The sequence below is a fragment of the Notolabrus celidotus genome, chromosome 23 (genome assembly GCF_009762535.1).
Source record: "Notolabrus celidotus isolate fNotCel1 chromosome 23, fNotCel1.pri, whole genome shotgun sequence".
Lineage (NCBI taxonomy): Eukaryota > Metazoa > Chordata > Actinopteri > Labriformes > Labridae > Notolabrus > Notolabrus celidotus.
In genome coordinates this window covers 1715592-1733972 of record NC_048294.1, presented here as the reverse complement: position 1 = coordinate 1733972, position 18381 = coordinate 1715592, and the positions used below count along the sequence as shown (strand labels likewise).

At 38.8% G+C, this 18381-nt stretch overlaps 2 protein-coding genes across 44 annotated transcripts in view; one reads left to right on the top strand and one right to left on the bottom strand.

Annotated features, from left to right (window-relative positions):
• The window catches only part of LOC117807007, a 94801-nt gene that overhangs the window by 69799 nt on the left and 6621 nt on the right, over positions 1-18381 (bottom strand). For 2 of the 43 annotated variants that reach the window (XR_004629889.1, XR_004629882.1), the window contains exon 3: positions 10615-10778. The exons of 33 other annotated variants lie outside the window; for them this stretch is intronic. Coding sequence is in view for 3 of the 10 variants with exons in the window: in XM_034676034.1 (XP_034531925.1) it covers positions 15989-16900 (912 nt within the window). In the remaining 7 variants the exon portion in view is untranslated. 8 more of the 43 variants (XR_004629888.1, XR_004629881.1, XM_034676034.1 and 5 more) reach the window with 6 other exon arrangements.
• LOC117807009 lies at positions 1740-4132 on the top strand. Its single transcript, XM_034676040.1, has 2 exons — positions 1740-1990; positions 3056-4132. Exon 2 carries the CDS (start codon positions 3060-3062, stop codon positions 3978-3980), a length of 921 nt encoding a protein of 306 aa, XP_034531931.1. The 5' UTR covers positions 1740-1990; positions 3056-3059; the 3' UTR covers positions 3981-4132.

Here is an 18381-nt window from a genome sequence, read left to right as displayed (position 1 = left end):
ACTTGTGACATATCATATAATATGCTTCATCCACACTGCATTATTCTAAGCAACAACTGATGAAAGTTTAATAATATTGTAGTATAAAACACCAAAATAATCTGAAAACAGTTGAAACCCTGCTCTTTGTGCGACTCCCTGTTGATATAAAAATTCAGCCCACACCTGGGTTATGTGTTGAATATTTGAAGTCTTGAATTTGAAGAACATGTTTTCCTATGAATAGTCGACATTTAAATATCATGACCCCTAAACACAGGTGCTCTAAGCTGATTTGAATGAGCGCCAGGTGTATTACACAATCGACTGTCATATTCAAATCTAGGGTTTTAGATGTTGTTGACTGTTTTGCTCGATATGAAATCTTAAAAGAAGAAAAACTTGAGAAAACAGAGTTTTAAATTTAGTTTTTTGGACAGATCATCCATGGGTAAGAGGTTCTTTGTTAAACCCCGTTTGTCATTCACATACACTGTATATTAAAAAGGATGCTAAATGAGTGCTTCTGCTTTGGGGCCAAATTATATAGACCTCACACCTCCTGCTGACTGGGTGCAGTATAGATAATAAACCCTGCCTCCATAATAACAGAGGGAAGAGACCAAACTATCAAATTAAAATACATCACATATATTTTCTCAAACATGGTTTCTGTTACTAAAGTTAGTTCTTATCTTGTGCTGATTTATGTCTTCTGTTAATGATTTAATCTTAAAAAGAGCGGATGTGACATCATGATTGATGAATGCGGGCTTGTGCAGCCTTCTTTGTAGGATACTTACTATCTGGCTTTCTTACTGATCTTCCAGTTGTGTAAGATGCTTGATTCTGATTGTTCTAAACCCCTTGACAATGGTTATTTACTTTCACTAACATGAGAAATGCCAGAGACAATCTGATCACACGTCAAGACACCATAGACCGCACGGTGAAGTAGAACTGTTAGCTTCCGTTAGCATCAAAACAGTGTTCCTAGTTTCGATCAGCATGCTAAATTGGCTAGCTACGGACATTTTCACATTGGATCCTGTCAAGCAATATTAGCTAGGGTTAGGTTAGCTACATATTTTATGGGAGAGAATACGCAGTGAACACTAGCACAGGGGTCATTGAGACATGAGTATCTTCTTCAAATCAACACAAGAATGTGTTCTGCTGTGAACTTTATCCACCTGAGGAATCATCAATGTGTTATCAGTTAGCTTAGTTAGTGTCGAAGGTTTGACATTGCTCTTGTGACGCTAACAGCCACGTCGCTTTTGCGTATGCCAATATGTCAGTGCACAGGGAGGCAGTCTTTTGGCTCCCAATGGATGGAAATGAAGTGACATTGTCCATTCTTTGCACAGCCGATGGTCAGGCCTGTTACCACGCACAATTTCACGACTACAAAGAGAAACAAGTCCACCTTGACACCATTCGTGGGCCCCATGCCCAATTGAACTACTTCCTTACTCGGTGACTTGAAGTGCAATACAATTCTCCAGTTAGATAAAACATCACTTTTAAGATAAAATAAAGAATTCTTGAAGCTATTTGTGGCCTCAGTTGCCAAAGTCAAAGGCAATAAAACATCAACGTAATAATGTAAATTTCAGAATCAACATTAGAATAATATGAGTCCACATTCTCATTACCCATTCTCATGATATAGTGAATTGAATTACATTAAAGAGTTGATGTGCTTTTTTTCCATGTCTTAATGGCCAAGTCAAATGTGAAACACTTAATTGCCTTGTTGTTCACAATTAAATTTGCCTTCACTACAGCATCCTTGGTGAAGACACAGTGTCTTCGGTGTATGCTGCTATGCGGAAAATTTGCCTTCTAAATGCTGACACCATAAATACCACGTTCGTTTTTCCAACATGCAAAAGGCACACAAGCCCTGCTCATCACATGTTCTGATATCTGGACAAGATACCTGTCGAGCACTCAGAGATCCCGAGGACACAGAGAGTAAGATCAGAGACGAGTGCACCTGAGAAAGGTTGGTATGCTTTCATTTTATAATAATAATAATAATAATAATAATAATAATAATAATAATGCATTTTATTTATAGACGCCTTTCTTGACACTCTAGGTCACCTTACAACGTTAAAACAGAGTTTAAATAACAAACAGTAAATAAAATACTATTTAAAAAGTTTTAAGTGAATGGACAGTGGAGTTGTGTGTGGGTGTGGCAGTATGGAGGAGGTCAGAGAGATATGGAGGCGCGAGGTTGTGTATGGATTTGAAGGTGAGGAGAAGTATTTTGTAGTTGATCCGGTCTGTGATGGGGAGCCAGTGGAGCTGTTGCAGGATGGGTGTGATGTGGTGGATGGAGGCGGTGCGTGTGATGATACGGGCGGCTGAGTTTTGAACCAGTTGTAGTTTATGGAGGGTTTTGTGGGGGAGGCCAAACAGAAGGGAGTTGCAATAGTCCAAACGGGAGGTGACGAGGCTGTGAATAAGAATGGCAGTGGAGTGGGGAGTGAGTGAAGGACGGAGACGGTTAATATCGTGTAGGTGGAAGTAGGCGGACCGGGTGATGTGGTTGATATGAGAGGTGAAGGAGAGGGTGCTGTCGAGGATCTTTATCATCACCTTTCAGTGATTAAAGTTCATTAAATTACTAACTAAATAAATGTCAAAGTACAGTCTTTTGATGAAAAATTACGTTTGTGTTCATTTGCTTGACAAGGTGGAGTTGTAGGCTATTTAAAATAAAATCTGACATCAGAAATTATCAGGACAACAAATCTTTTTTTCCCAATGGGAAATGATGTTTAGGGAGTTTGTAGTTGTCCTGCTCGTCTGTTCAAATGATGATGCTACTGGGGTCAGATACTAATTTTCACTTTTCTGATGACAATAAATGCAGGATAAGTTTGGGTAAAACAAAATAAGTTGTAGGGGCAGCAGAGTGGCGAGTATTACGTAATTCTGTTACTCATAATACATGCTTTTATTACCTTGTCTCTAGAGATTGGCCTTTGTTTGTGACGGTACACTAGCTATGATTTCTTTTCCCTGTTTTTAAGATTCCCCTTTTCTCATTCATTTTTAGGCCCATGGATACGTACGTCAACACGTCCTCCTCCCTCAATGCCTCCCTCCCACCTCCCAACCATTCCTCCAACATCTCCTCTCCCCATTCCTTCCTCAAGAGCTGCTTCAACTCCCCATCCGGCTCGTCCATCTTCACTGCTTTCACCGTCACCAACATCCTTCTCCTCCTTCCTCTCTCCATCTTCATCCTCTACCTCGGCTTACAGCAGTGGCGGAAGCAGCGCAGCAGTGAAAGTATGAATCCCATAGATGTCTTCACTTATCACATGGTGGGCATGGAGTTGATCGGCATCAGTGGGTCCATTGCTTGCTGTTGTGGTGCCTTTATGGATCACGGGATGTTGATGTGGGTGGGATGTAACTCATTTGCCATCAACTCGTGTCTAAAAATGTCCTTTCATGTTCTCACCTGTGTCGAGCGCTATGTAGCCATTGTTCACCCCATCACCTACATGACCATGAGTAAATCAGGCGGGGTCTTGTACAGAAACATCAGCATCGGCTGTGTTTGGATAATATGTGCTGGACTGATCGCTTTGAGACTTCTACTCGATGAGGACTTCACCATGATCCTGTTCTTCTGCAATTTAGTGTTCTCTTTAATCGTCATCTCCTTCTGCAGCCTTTCTGTTCTCCGCGTCCTGATGCATCCACGGCCAGGGGATGAAAGTGGGAAACAGGGGAAGGTTGACAAATCAAAGCAGAGAGCTTTCATCACTATAACTGCCATAATGGCGGTGCTGTTGGTGAGGTTTGGGGGGAATCTGGTCTGCATGGCTTTGGCGAACTCATCTGTGTTGAGCTTCAGTGCCGCCTGTGTGGTGAGGTTGACAGGAATCTGGTTCTGCTTGCCCAGTAGTTACGTGCTACCACTTCTGTTTCTTCACAGAGCAGAAAAACTGTGTTTTAATAACAAGACCTAATATGAGCAACTGGTTCTGTGATGTGAAGCCTGCTATCAGTGGGGGTCACTCATTTTAAATGCTCCAGTGGTTAGGGTTAAGGATTGGTTAAGGGTTAGGTTTAGGGATCAGGTAAGGGTCAGGGTTACAGTTAGGGATTGGGTAAGGGTAAGTGTTAGGGTTTGGGTAAGGGTTAGGGATTGGGTATGGGTTAAGTTTAGGGATTGGGTGAGTGTTAGGGTTAGGGATTGGGTAAGGGTTATGGTTAGGGATTGGGTACAGATTAGGGTTAGGGATTGGGTAAGGGTAAGGGTAAGGGTTAGGGTCATATTCGAAGATAGAAACCACCTTGTTGTTTGACTGGAGGACTCATTGCATTGTAAGTAGAGAAAGAGAAACAAACTGTTGTCCTTGAAGTCATAGCATCTACAGAGAATTAAATAATGAGAGGTCTTTGATTCATCTTTGTCTTACCTTGTTTCCTATTATAATGTTTTTTGTATTCTCATAGCCTCTGTGTGAAAAGCAGAATTGTTGTTTTAACAACATGTATTTATCTTATTTATTTCTTGTATTTATCCGATATTTTTAACTCAAACTAATTTTCAATTTTGCTTTCTACTTTTACTTATTTTGTTACTTTCACTGGATTGATTTAATTTTTAAGTATTTTATTTATGATTATGTCTTTTATTATTTTACCATGTGTGTTGTTTTCTGTCTCTCTGGGCAGTCTGTATGTATGTATGAAACATGCTATATAAATAAAGTTGAGTTGACTTCATGAGCATCTATTCATGGTACATTATTTAATCATAATTTAAACTTAATTTTAATTTAGTAATTAAATCGTGAAAATGTCAATTTTTATAATTAATTTAAAAAAGGACAACTTTCATATTTTCTATATTTAATAATTAAAATATTTCAAACTGTTTTTTGTTAAAATTTTGATGATAATGGTCATATAATTCAGAAATCAAGCATCTTAAAATTATTAGAATACTTCCTAAGATCAATAAATAAAAAAAAGTTTAAATATAGAAATGTCCAACTTCTGAAAAGTATGTTTATTAATATACTCGATCCTTGGTTTGGGCTCCATTACCACAAATTGCTTTCTAAAGTAGCTGAAGGAAAGTATGGAACCTTTGCGTACTGCATTCTATGATTGATGACTGTTTGTTTTTCCAGTTTTACCTTCCAATAATAACTGAGGGTGCATACTACCATGAGTACTTTACTACTTCCTGTCATTTAAAGATTACCTTACTATAGGTACAATCTGTGAAATACCAAGCCCAGGATTTGGTACCTGTAGGAGCAACTCCAAACACCATATTAAATTGCGAACAGTCATTTCAACAGTTAAATCTGCTATTTACATTATAAAAGAGAATGTAAAATGTAGTAATTGTGTATTTTATTTCAAATGTATATATTGTGTTGTACATGAACTTCAATCAAACAAGTTGAGCATCATACTGTACTTAACTTGTAATCATTGTGTCAAGAACAGAAACACACAAGTTTCATGCAACTTTACAGAAATGACAGACACATTAAGTTGAATCGATAAGAAAACAAAAGGGTTAGTCTCCAAGAGGATGTAAATAACAGGGTTTTTAGGTTTAATGTGAAATATATGACCCTGATACTGAACATTTACAAGATGCTAATGTTTGCTGTTAAGTATAAACAAGCTGTTCTCATATAAACAAATATATATAGAAATAAAACGTGTTTGTCGATATGACTGGTTTCATTTATAGGAGAATGGTAAGCATTAAAAAATATTATATTATAAGGAACAAAAGTCATAAACACTCACTATCTCAAGAAGAAAGTTAAACTTTATGGTCCAGTTACCTAACACCTAACAGAGGCCATCTACCACAAACAATCTTGTTGTAAAGGTCATGTATCTTTGTGTAAAATTAAAACAATGTTCAAGCAGAAAACCTGAGGAGTTATCAAATCAAACCTGTCATTGTCTGACCTTTATTTTTCCTCAAATTACCATTATCCATTGCTCTGCCATGTGACTGAGGTGGCAGATCTACTAGGGAGCTTTAAGGAAACCAATAAGGTGCAGGGGAGATACTGTTAAACTTCAGAGTTCAGTGTTCGCAATGGAGGCGATCCAGTGGAAGTTAACACATTGACTAGAATAGAAACCTATCAGATCCGGTGCTGTGAAGGATCAGAGACGGACCAGACACGGACATATGTTAATTTATGGGGCTATGGTTTATGGGTCCAAATTTAACAAAATAGAAGGTTGAAAATTGCAGAAAAGGGAGTTTTGTGACTGAAACTGAGTTAATTTAATTTAATTCAAATTAAGGAAAATTGTTTCCTTATTTGATGTTGTTTTTACTACGCCCCGATAGTCTTGCTCTTTTTAGATACAGCAGTGGTAAAACCAAACTGCTTGGAAAATTAAACCAGACTTGAAATGTCAGTGCTAGACACCATCCGCTGTGGTTAGCCAAAGTAAAAGTAACCCAAACCAGATTCCAAGCACAACTTATGAACAGCACTCCCGATATGGCTAGAATGGTATAGAAAGCCCTCTGCTTTGATTGGTCAACCCTCTCTCTGTCCCCGCCCTGCCCTCCTGGTCCTGGACGAATCAGAACGCAGAGAATAGAAAGGCTGCAGAAGAAGATGATGACCAAAGTAAAAGCCAACAGATAAAAATCCATTAACAAAGACACAGTTCCTAACTCAATCAGACTTATCCCAACAGCAGAAAGCAGCCAAACACACACAATGCAGATATATCTGATTCTGAGGCCTCTCCCGCCCCTAAGGCTCAGGTAGGTGATGGGATGAACAACAGCCATGTAGCGCTCCATGCAGGTGAGAATATGGAAGAATGTCTCTCCATACCATGTTAAAGTCGAAAGTAAGTTCCCTACCCATACCAACTTTTCAATATTTCCAAAGATACCACAACAGCAGAGAGTACACCCCACCACATATATCAGCTCCATGGTGACCAAATGGTAGGTGAAGCTGTCCGAGTGACTCATCATTGATGCTGTGGAGGTTGAGCGCTGATGCCGCCATTGTTGAAGTCCCAGGTAGAGAATGAAGATACAGAGAGGGAGGACGGTGATGAGGAATACGAAGAAGTATGAAACAAAGATTTCTATGCTTGGACTAGACATGAAGCAGCGTTCAATAGAAACAATGGAAAAGTCATTGGAGGAGGATGACGAGTTATTTAACATCTGGAAGGGAATAAGATGTGAAAATCAAATAAAGACAGTCACCGTTATTTTCTCATGCCTGTCATTGATTATAAAGAATCCCTCTTCTACAGCTCTGCCATTTAATGTCATGTATAGTTGCATAGAAAGAGAGTCTGCTGGGTTAACACACTGTTTTCTGGACAAGGAAGATTGTTCAATTGAAGTACCTAAAGATATCTTGAACTGTCTTGAACTAAATTAACTTTTACCTCTTGGACCATTTAGAAACTTGATTTTCAACCTTTCAAGCCTGCTCTGTAACTGTTTTAGCTAGGTTTACTTGTATATATTTATTGTATCATTTTAATCAAAAGTTCCTTCCTATTTTAGTGCATTTTATAGTCTATCCCCAACACCTTCTTTTATTTATATTATCTTATTTTATCTTTTGATTGTTTTTTATCACCAAATCACAAATTATCCTATTTGATGACTTTAATACTCTTGGTGCCTTGTTGTTTTTTTGTTTTTTAAATGTCTCTGTAACTGACTTGATATCAATTTAAATGAGGGTTGCCCCTCAATGATGTCTCGAGTATAAATAAAGGTTGATTGATCAATCTGCTTACATTAACAGACTGTCAGCTCAGTGGTTCTTTGGACCTGTGCAAGTCAGGTCCAAAATCACAAAAGCAATTCCCTTTTTTAGAACAAGGTAAATGCACACAATAATGTTCTTCAGTTTGAACGAATGTTTTTAAAAAAAGTAATGGCAAACTACAAACTTATCAAGTAAATCTGTGTTTCTGTATATGTTGTTAAATGTTGAATGTTTTTGTGAAAAGAAAAGGTTTGACATCTGATTTTGTAGTAAATGATGTTGTGATAAAGAAAGAGGCAATTGCAATACGTTCCTCTTCTTTCTGCTTCTGTTTCAACAGTGTATCCATATTTTGAGATTTGTATCATATAACTTGTATTGTCAAACACTTAAGTGAGCAAATAAACTGAATATGAATTAATAAATGCGCCAATTCATGACAAATATCTGAAGACTCTTTACAAACAGAGCAGGTATAGACCGTACCGTACCAGAAGTGCCCGCAATCTATTCCTCATGAAGTCAAAATCCTACATCTACAATGATCAAAATGAGAAACAGCATTTTTGGCATACCTTGCCTGTTAGATGGTTACTACTCTCAGATTCCATGCAGTGTGAACAACTCCTGTTTTGTTTTTAACAGAAACCCTGATGACATTCTGTCTTCTCAAAATGTGGAACTTTTCCTCAAAAGCAACTGAATGCTCCATGTTAAATGTTAAATTTACGTCAATTTTAGAAATTAAAAATTGTGAAAAAAAATCAACCAACCTTGTCAATATGTTTCTGATCTTCCTCTGTGAACTGCTGTGTCTTAATAACTGCTCATTAATTCTTCTTATTGTGTGTTGCATTACTTCACCTCTCTCTCTCTCTCTCTCTCTCTCTCTCTCTCTCTCTCTCTCTCTCTCCCTCTCTCTCCCTCTCTCTCTCTCCCTCTCTCTCCCTCTCTCTCTCTCCCTCTCTCTCTCTCTCTCTCTCTCTCAAGCCAAATTGAGATATGATTTATTTGAATATAAAACAATGTGGTAATGTGGACAGTCTGGATGACAAATGACTCTAATTATTATAGGATAAATAAATGGAAAATCTTACAATAACTAATTTACATAAAAGGCATGAAGCCTGAAACATACACATAAGCAAATTTTTGGTCGACTTGTTAGACAGACTTGCTCTACAACAACAACATTTTATATTATCTCAATTATTTGTTTACAACAAATTAAAATTTAGTAAAATTGAGTGTCTATGTGCAACACCATCTGTCATACTTTAATGCCTACATAAATGTTAAAGAGACATCTTTCCAATCTGAAATAAGAACCAAATTTTGCAGGGGGAAAAAAAATCCCAATTTATTAAACAAACTAAAGGCTGTTTTTTTTTTTAGGAAAATAAGAATAAATATCAAATGATGTGGAAAAAAAATCTGGTGTGTATCCTACTCAATTACTCTTATTTGCCATAATGTGTATTATGCTTATATAGCATAAATAATATAATGTAACAGACATGCCATTAAAACAATATTTATTCAGTATTTCATTTTCCTTACAACCAGGAAAGGAGCATACAATGGAGTTGTATAGTACTTATATATCACTAGTCTAGTCTAGTCTCTCTGACTACTCAGAACGCTCTTACTCAACTAGTTCCCCATTCAAACAACATTCAAACAGAGATGTCAGAGGATGCTATAGGACAGGACCATCTGTATTAACCAATCCCATTCATACCTAAATACATCAGGAGCAATTTGAGGTTCAGTCTCATGCCCAAGGGCACTTCGGCATGTGACTTCAGGAGCTTGGATTGAACTACTGAGCCACAACCACCTGTGCAGGCTGTGTGTGATGTTCATATCCTTCTTTTGACCTAAAAAGCTCTTAATGGTCAGACACCTTTATATTTTAAAGCGCTCATAGTGTCCTATTACCCCTCTAGGATGCTATGCTCCCAACATGCAGGCCTGCTCATCGTACCTAAAGTCTCTAAAAGTAGTATGGGAGATAGAGCCTTCAGTTATCAGGCACCTCTCCTTTGGAATCATCTACCAGTCAGGGTCCGGGAGGCAGACACCATCTTATAGTTTAAATAAAGAAAAATGAAGTATACTTTACATTAAAATATAATACCCTCATTTGATGTTTATACAACACCCTTTTAGTCCTACTCTCTGTACAAGTAGCACAGGTAACACCAGACTGCTTGGCAAATTAAACCAGACTTCAGCTGTCATCACCACGCACACTTCACTCTTTCCTGCCAAATAAAGAAAAAGCCAAACCGTACTCCAACTAAACCTTAACATCAGCAATCCCAATATGGCCGTGATGGTGTAGAAAGCCCTCTGCTTCGTTTGGTCAACCCTTTCCCTCTCGCCACCCTGCGCCCCTGGTCCCGGACGAATCAGAACGCGGAGAACAGAAAGGTTGCAGAAGAGGATGATCACGAAAGACAAAATCAACAAAGTGCAGTTCACCATCAAGGAAGCAGTTTTTGAAGTCATCGCACTTGTTGCCCCAGAACAAAGCAGCCAAACACATACAATGCAAACATTTCTGATTCTGAGACCTCTCTGACTTCTCAAGCTCAGGAATGTCATCGGATGTACGACAGCCAGGTAGCGGTCCATGCAGGTCAGGGTGTGAAAGAAAATCTCTCCATACCAGGTGAAAGTTGCAAGACAGTATCCCACCCATACCAAATAATCAATTATCCTTAAGAGGCCATAACAGCATTGGATGCACCCAACCGCATATATCAGCTCCATAGTGACCAAATGGTAGGTGAAGCTGTCTGAGTGACTCATCATTGATGCTGTGGAGGTTGAGTGCTGTTGCCGCCATTGTTGGAGACCCAGGTAGAGAGCGAAGATGCAGGGAGGAAGCAGAAAGACGAGACTTGTAATGGAGAATGACATGTAGATTTCAAAGCTTGGACTAGAGAACAGGCAACGGTAGGCAAGGAAGGTTAAAGAGTCACTGATGGAAGAAGAGGAGTTCAACCACATCTGGAAGAGAATAAATTAGAAGGAATGAATTAATTCTCAAATTCCAAATTTTTCATCCCTCTATAACTCTTTCACCTAATTATTGTCATACACAGATATAAAAAAAGTGAGTCTTTTGGCTTAATCCAAAGTAGTGTGGACGAGGGAGTTGGTTCACTTTCTTGCCCTCATGTATCATATCTCCTTGAATTCACACAGCCTTTCATTCAGAACTGTCAGCCCATTAAATACGCGTTAGAGTAGGGGCCAGGAAACACAGCAATTTCTTTCTGCAAAATCTATTTTTTAATAATAGATGCAAGACAAAAAGAGACAAAAAAAGTTGCTTCTTTTAAAGCTCATTTTAACTTCTGGGTCAAAGCCTAGCATGGAAACTGTGGAGCATGCACGGAACGCCTAGGCCAGTTTGGGGCTGATTGAGGTGAATACATGCAAGAGGAGATTGATCCTCAACCACATTATCTGTTATCAGAAATTACACTTTGTGTGATTTCAGTAAGACTGACATGTTTAAATGTATTGTAAAAGTCCAGTTTTGGGGTACCGTTGGCCTAGCTGTTTAAGCGTTCGCCCCATGTACAGACACTAGCGGTGGTGGGTTTGACACCATTTTCTGCATGTCTTCCCCCACTCTCTGCTCCCCACATTTCCTGTCACCTATCAAATAAAGGCAAAAATTGCCAAAAATATAACTTCAAAAACAAACACACTCCATAAGTATCCAAATTGCTAGATAAGATGTACTTTCCATTTCTAATTTTGAAAATTATAACACTAACCTTGTCCATATTTGTTTCTGATCTTTCCTCTCTGTGTGCCTCCACTTCGTCAACTGCTGTGGCTTTATAACTGCTCAAAATATTCTCTATCCTTTACTTCATCTCTCTCTAAAGCTCAGTTTTAATGTGGTTTATCCATCCATCCATCCATTGATTTGAATGAAAAAAGATGGGGAAATGACCGTCCTGATGTATGGACGAGTATCAAAATAACAAAATGGGAATAACCAGGTGCCAACAAACCAAATGTGGGACTAAGGGTATGTTTGTGTGGGAAAATGTGGAACATGTGACCGCGATGCTGAGAGGTAGCTTATATTTACATATAGTGTCCATCCAAACTATTGGCCGATAAATGTCAACAACGATGCTTTACACCACAGGTTGATTTGAATGTGCACACTCCACAGGTTATTCGTTGGACTGTTTATTTAGCATTGAAAGGACTTTGTTTTTTTATGCAGTTTTTTTCAAATTCATTGGCAAAATAAATACAGTTGTCAAAGTTTCCGCTTTTATGGTTATAATTTAATTGTGTGCACTATAGTATTGTGCACTTTTTAAAGTAAAGTGATTGTTCTCAACTATCACATTTTGTCAACAAACTGTTTGAAATAAAACAAAACAAATGGGCCACAACTCAAACAAATCTCTACAGAGGCACCTGCAGTCACATCTGTAACTATAACCTCTCTGGGAATTATCCTCCACTGGTTTCAACCAAGAGTAAATATTTTCTCAGACTTTGTTGTAGCTGCATTCCCTTTTGTTCGTCGTAGTTTCCATCATAATTTACCAAAAGGCGTATCCCTGTAGCTTGGGTCTTGGTTTTGTACCAGTTGGAACATAACATAGGTAAAAAGGACAGACATGTGTGCCGATTGGTTGAACAAGAATACAAACAATTATTCAAATGATATAAAAAAAAGAATAAATGGTGCGCTCTTAAATCCAAATTTGTCAAACAAGAACTTTTTATTTTTTGTTCAAATGTTAGTTTAACCTTAAACAGTCCAGAAAAAACCCAGCTAACTCAAGCATATAATTTAATAATATCCTCTACTGTGCTTATAAACCATATACAGTGTAACAAAAATGCATGCACAACATAAAGTATATATAGAATACAGAATATCTCTCACATATCTGTTAATTAAATGTAAGGAAACAGCTACCAGGAAGAACAATTGTTAAACCAGACACAATTTAAAAAGTCAAAGTAAAAGGTAGTCTATAACATGCAAAGTTAAAATAGTCTTTTTTGTTTTGTATATTCTACATTTTGTTAATTTGAAGGACTTAAACGTGTCTAAATAAAAGCATGAAAACAATGTTTCCTGTTCAATAGTTAACCAGGAAAACTTTATAATTGCAAACTAATGGAAAGATCAACAAATCTTCTACAACAAGATTGAATCAGGGAGAAACAAAAGAGAAGAAGTGTATCTCTTAAATTATCTGTTAAGAGACAGCACGAGGTGGAGCATTACTAGTGTTGTACATTTCAAATCTAGTGCTTAATGCAACTAAGCTGTTATGGCTCCAAAGTTTCATTGATAGCTCACTTAGCAATGCCAGAAGAACATGCATTTCTTTATCCTGTAGAGAACAACAAATCTGTATATGCCACAGAAAAGGCAACTGGAAAAGTGTTTGTCTGACGGTCTTCAGGTTGGTACTTGTGCTGTCAAAGGGCGACCAGTAAGGCCACCTCAAAGAATCGCTCCCACCTCCCTTTAGTTTTGCACTTTTCTTAAATATTTATTTGGAAGTTGCACACAATCATTTGCTTCTTTGGTGTTATTTGTACAACATGCTAATGACCCTGTTTTGTGCAGAAACATTAAAGGTAATACCAGACCGCTTGGGAGACTAAACCAGATTCCTCCTGCAAAAACCAGGCACTTGTTTATATTGGACAGAAACAAAGCAGCCAATATTTGACCCCATACAAACTTGAGAAACAGCACCCCCAGTATGGCTATGCCGGTGTAGAGCGCCTTCTGCCTTGATTTGTCAACTCTCTTCCTGGTCCCGCCTTCCTCCCCCGGCCCTGGACGAACCAGAACGCAGAAAATAAAAAGACCGCAGAGAGAGATGATGATCAAAGAGGAACTCAAGACGATGAAATGTACAATTAAGGCTATATGTGGTACAGTTGATAAAATTGTTAGTCCACAGGAAAACAGCCAAACACACACTATGCAGGCATTTTTGATCATGATCCCCCTTTTGCTCTTCAGGTGAAGATAGTTGATTGGATGAACAACCGCCAGGTAGCACTCCATACATGCAAGGATGTGAGTCACAATCTCACCATACCAGGTAAATGACCAAAGGTTGAAACCCACTTGTATCATAACAGCAAGAACGCTGTGGATACCACAACAGATGAGGATGGACCCAAACACACCGATCAGCTCCATGATAACTATTTGGAAGGTGAACCTGTTTGAGCGGAGATGTTGCCGATACCATTGGAGACCCAGGCAGAGAACGAGAATGCAGAGAGGGAGGAGGAGGAGAACATTTGTGATGAAGTATGTTGTTAAGATGAAGGAGCTTGGTTTGGAGACGAAGCATGTTACAAGTGAGTGTTTGTTGATGAGGGAAAAGTTGGAGTGAAGAAGAGAGTCACTGGAGGAAGAGGAAATGTTCCCTGACATCTAGGACGGAAGAAGACAATGAAAACAGTTACGGCAAATGTTAAAAGTTCATTCATTGCATAGCAATCTCAGTGGCGGGACATGAACCCTCAGAGAGTCATCCCCTGACTTCACCTGACAGTTTTATATGTTCAAACATGGCTCCAATACACAGATAAAGTTAGGACTTAAATGTAGCATAGTGGGACATGAAGTAGCTGAAAAAACAGATATTGCCCACTGGAGTTTGAGGAGTTGTTTAAAGTTGACTTTGACAGCCAGCCTATCAGGGATCTATAATATCAATAGCTGCTTAGTAATAAAGTAAATTAAGATCAAATCAACACAATGCATAACTCGAAGCAGAGATTATTGGAAGCTCTTACCTTCTCCCCGCTGTGTTTCAGACTCAGAGATGGCTGAAACTGATACCTGATCCAAATCTACTGTGTGTTAAAACAAGAGCGCAAGTGACACTTTTTACACGGTTCATTTCTGTAGGCAAATTATTCTTCACAATCTCATTTTGTAGGGAAACAAGAGCATTAAGTTTCGTGCAAGTGTGTTTGTAGGTGTAGGTATACTAATGTACAGTGCAATGCAAATTTATGAAGGATGAAACAATTTTACAAAGCTGGAGACAGATTTACATTTTGTCAAAACAAATTATATTAGCAAAGCACTTTTAACGAGGCCAAAAACACATTTACATTAAAGAAAACAGACGGCTGTCGCACATTTTTACATTACAGACGTCTTTTATTTTGAAAATCCATACAAGATTGCCATGATGTTGAGTAAGTCCCAATCTAGTGTGGTAACTTTTCTGTGTGATTTCACACTAGTCCTTTGATTCTGGCTGTTCGGTTTTAATATCAGTTTTCCACCAAAACAAACCACTCACTCAACCATCTCTGGATCACTTCCGGTATTTTGGTACATTCCTTTAAAAGACTTACAGTAATTTTGTTTTATAAAATGTAAAAATGTGATCCAGAGTCATCACCTGCAGCTAACACAGCCAGTCTGAAACAGCACTAAAACAACATTTCTGTGAAGATTCTCCATCATCCAGTTCAGGGTAATTCAAAGCTTGATCCGAAAAGGCGACTGAACTTGGTATACTCTGTGGACTTTCTACCGAGTTGAGTTGCCTTTTTGGATCAAGCTTTGTAGCATTTTCACCCTACCTGTACCATTAAAGTTCCTAACCATAGATCTTTCTGGAGTCCCTGAGCTACCTTGTCTCATAGGTTCCTCTGGATCTCTACTGCTGTGGACGTGCCAGACTCCAGCTGCTACAACTACTACTATCCGTCTCACCACTATCATCTCTCTTTCTCTCTCTTTATCTCCCTCTATCCCTCTCTCCAACACGGTAGGTCTCAGCAGATGTGTGTCTAACATGAGTCTGGTCCTGCTGGAGGTTTCTGCCTGTTAAAGGAAATTTGTCCTTGCCACTGTAACTTGCTAAATGCTGCAAAGTGCTCTGCTCATGGTGGATTAAGATGAGATCAGACTGAGTCCTGTCTGTAAGATGGAACTGGATCTTATCCAGTCTTGATGTCTAGTCTTTGTTAATAATAGAAAATAGAGTATGGTCTAGACCTGCTCTCTTTGGAAAGGGTCTTTGGATAACAATTGTTGGGATTTGTTGCTATATAGAGATTGATTGATTGATTGATTAAATGAGTCAAAACGCGGTACATGTAGCGCTACGAGCCCTTTTTGATTTATGCCGCCTAACACAGTCTAACATTGTTTTCTCAGTAATGGTTTTCTGTTCTTATCCTGAATGATTTCTGTTTCTGCAGCACAGTAGTTTACCGACTCTCTGTAGGAAGAGTATAGGTAACACCAACCTGCTGGGCAAATAGAACCAAACTACTGACAACCACAATTCACACCTTCCTTCCCCCGTCAACTCTGCAGAAGCATACGTAGCAGAAGAAGAAAGCGTGGTCCCCCCAAACCTGAACAACAGCACTCCCAGTATAGCCAAGATTGTGTAGAATGCCCTCATCTTTGAGTGGTCAACTCGTCTCTCCCCACCCCCTTCGCCCGGCCCTGGACGAATCAGTACACAAAGAACAGAGAGGCTGCACGAAGAGACAATAATAAAGAACAAGAATGTGATACAAAAAGAGATGCTGGAAATGGCAGCTTGATCTGAAGTTATTAAGACAAGAGTCCATACAAAGGTAAGCAGCCAGGTACAGCAAACAGCAATATTTCTGATTCGGATCCCCTTGGCTGTCCTCATGCTAAGGTAGGCGATGGGATGAACAACAGCCACGAAGCGCTCCAAGCAGGTCAGGATGTGAAAAAACATCTGTCCTGGTAAGTTAAGGCTATAAAAGTAGATGCCAAGCATCATCATGTCTGGGATGTCAGCATGGTGTCCACAACAGATGAGGGTGGTACCAAAGATGCTCAGCAGCTCTATGACGACCACGTGGAGAGTGAAGACGTCAGCGTGGCTCAGCTTCAAACCAGAGCCCTGTTGTTTGGTTTGTTGGTGTACCAGGTAGAGGACGAAGATGCAGAAAGGGGCAAGGAGGAGGACACACATGATGGTGAAGCTGGTTTGGATGGATGAGCCAACTGGGGTGTTGTAGCAGACTTGCATGAAGTGATAGAGGTTGAAGGCAGAAGATTGAAGAGAGGTATTCGTGGACAAAAAGGAGCTGAGTGACATAGCTATGGAAAAGGGGCGAGGATAGAGGGAGAAGCAAAGCGAAAAACAAAAACGTTTTACATTTTGAAATTGGGTATAAACTGACAGAGAACCACTAAAGACTCATCACACGCAGGTTGGAAAATCAAATCACTACATCAGATTTAAAAGGTGCTTTTGGACAGCAGGAACCAGGGTTTCAATTTAGTTCCGGGGTAATTGATCTACCCCTTGAAAAGTCCCTCGGAACCTAAGGTCTTCAGACCTGGGTCTCCTCTCCATCCCCCTAAACTAAGCTGCGTACCTTCGGGGACAGAGCATTCAGTGTGGCAGCCCCCTCTCTGTGGAACTCTCTCCCTCCCAACATCCACAGCGCCCCAACCCTGGACAGTTTTAAGAAAGCAGTCAAAACGCACCTTTTCCTCAAGGCCTTTCCCCGTTAGATATCCCTACCTACCCCCCAGACCCCCTACCTGACCCTGTGGAGCGACCTTGGGTTTCTTGAAAGGAGCTATATAAATATCAGTTATAATTATTATTATTATTATTATTATTATTATTATTATTATTATTATTATTATTAAGTGCATTTCTAGGTTACAGGAAACAATCTGGACGGTACATTGCAATGATTGTCTTTCTGCTCTGTGTAATATTGGCCTCACATTAGCTGTAAAAAGTTGTTTTGACAGTAATTTTCATTTATGAAGCTGAAAAAATAAACTTAGTTGATTTATTATTCAGACAAAAATAATAATAATCAAATGAAATATCTACAGACATATTTTCTAAGTCACTACAGGTAAGCTAAAGAACTTCCCTGAACAAGGAAGTATGAGTTTGTTTTGTGTTTCCATTATTAGATATCCTGCCTGATATTTGTTTTTCATAATTTGTTAGCATTTCATTGACTAATTCTTCATTCCATCAGTTCAACAACACCACATTACACTAAGATAAATGACCAAAACAAAGATTTTTTTTAAAAACACCCACCTTATTAGTTGTATTTTATTTCCAACTTCCCACAGCTTTTTTTTTTTCAGAGTTTAAGAGTAAGAGAGAGCTCAGATCTGAAATCAGATATCTGTTATGATGGTCTGTCTGTGTTTGAAGCAGGTGTTTGCATGTTACTAAACAAATCCAGACTTGCGATGCTTTACGGTCAATTTCTGTAGTCAAATTTTTTATCTCCACTCTCCTTTCCTGACAAGACCTGAGCACTGAGGTTTTTAAGAGTACTGAAATTTGCATTGATTCTACTTTTGAAAAGATATATGAAAATAAATACATATTGTATATTTCCCCTCCATTGATGATGTGTTTAGTGCATTTGCTGTGGTGGTTCCCATCTATGCAATAAACCATGCACTTTTATGTATTTCAGTATTTCAGTCTAAAGTTACTTGGAGGAGAATGTTGGTGTTTTTTTAGAGGGGTGGTTGAGCTGTCAAAAAATGTAGAAACTTGTTATTATTGAGCTAAAGAAACTTAATGTCTTT

Excerpts from the sequence above, each read along its gene's own strand:
- LOC117807009 (XM_034676040.1), top strand. The coding sequence starts at position 3,060 with ATGGATACGTACGTCAACACGTCCTCCTCCCTCAATGCCTCCCTCCCA.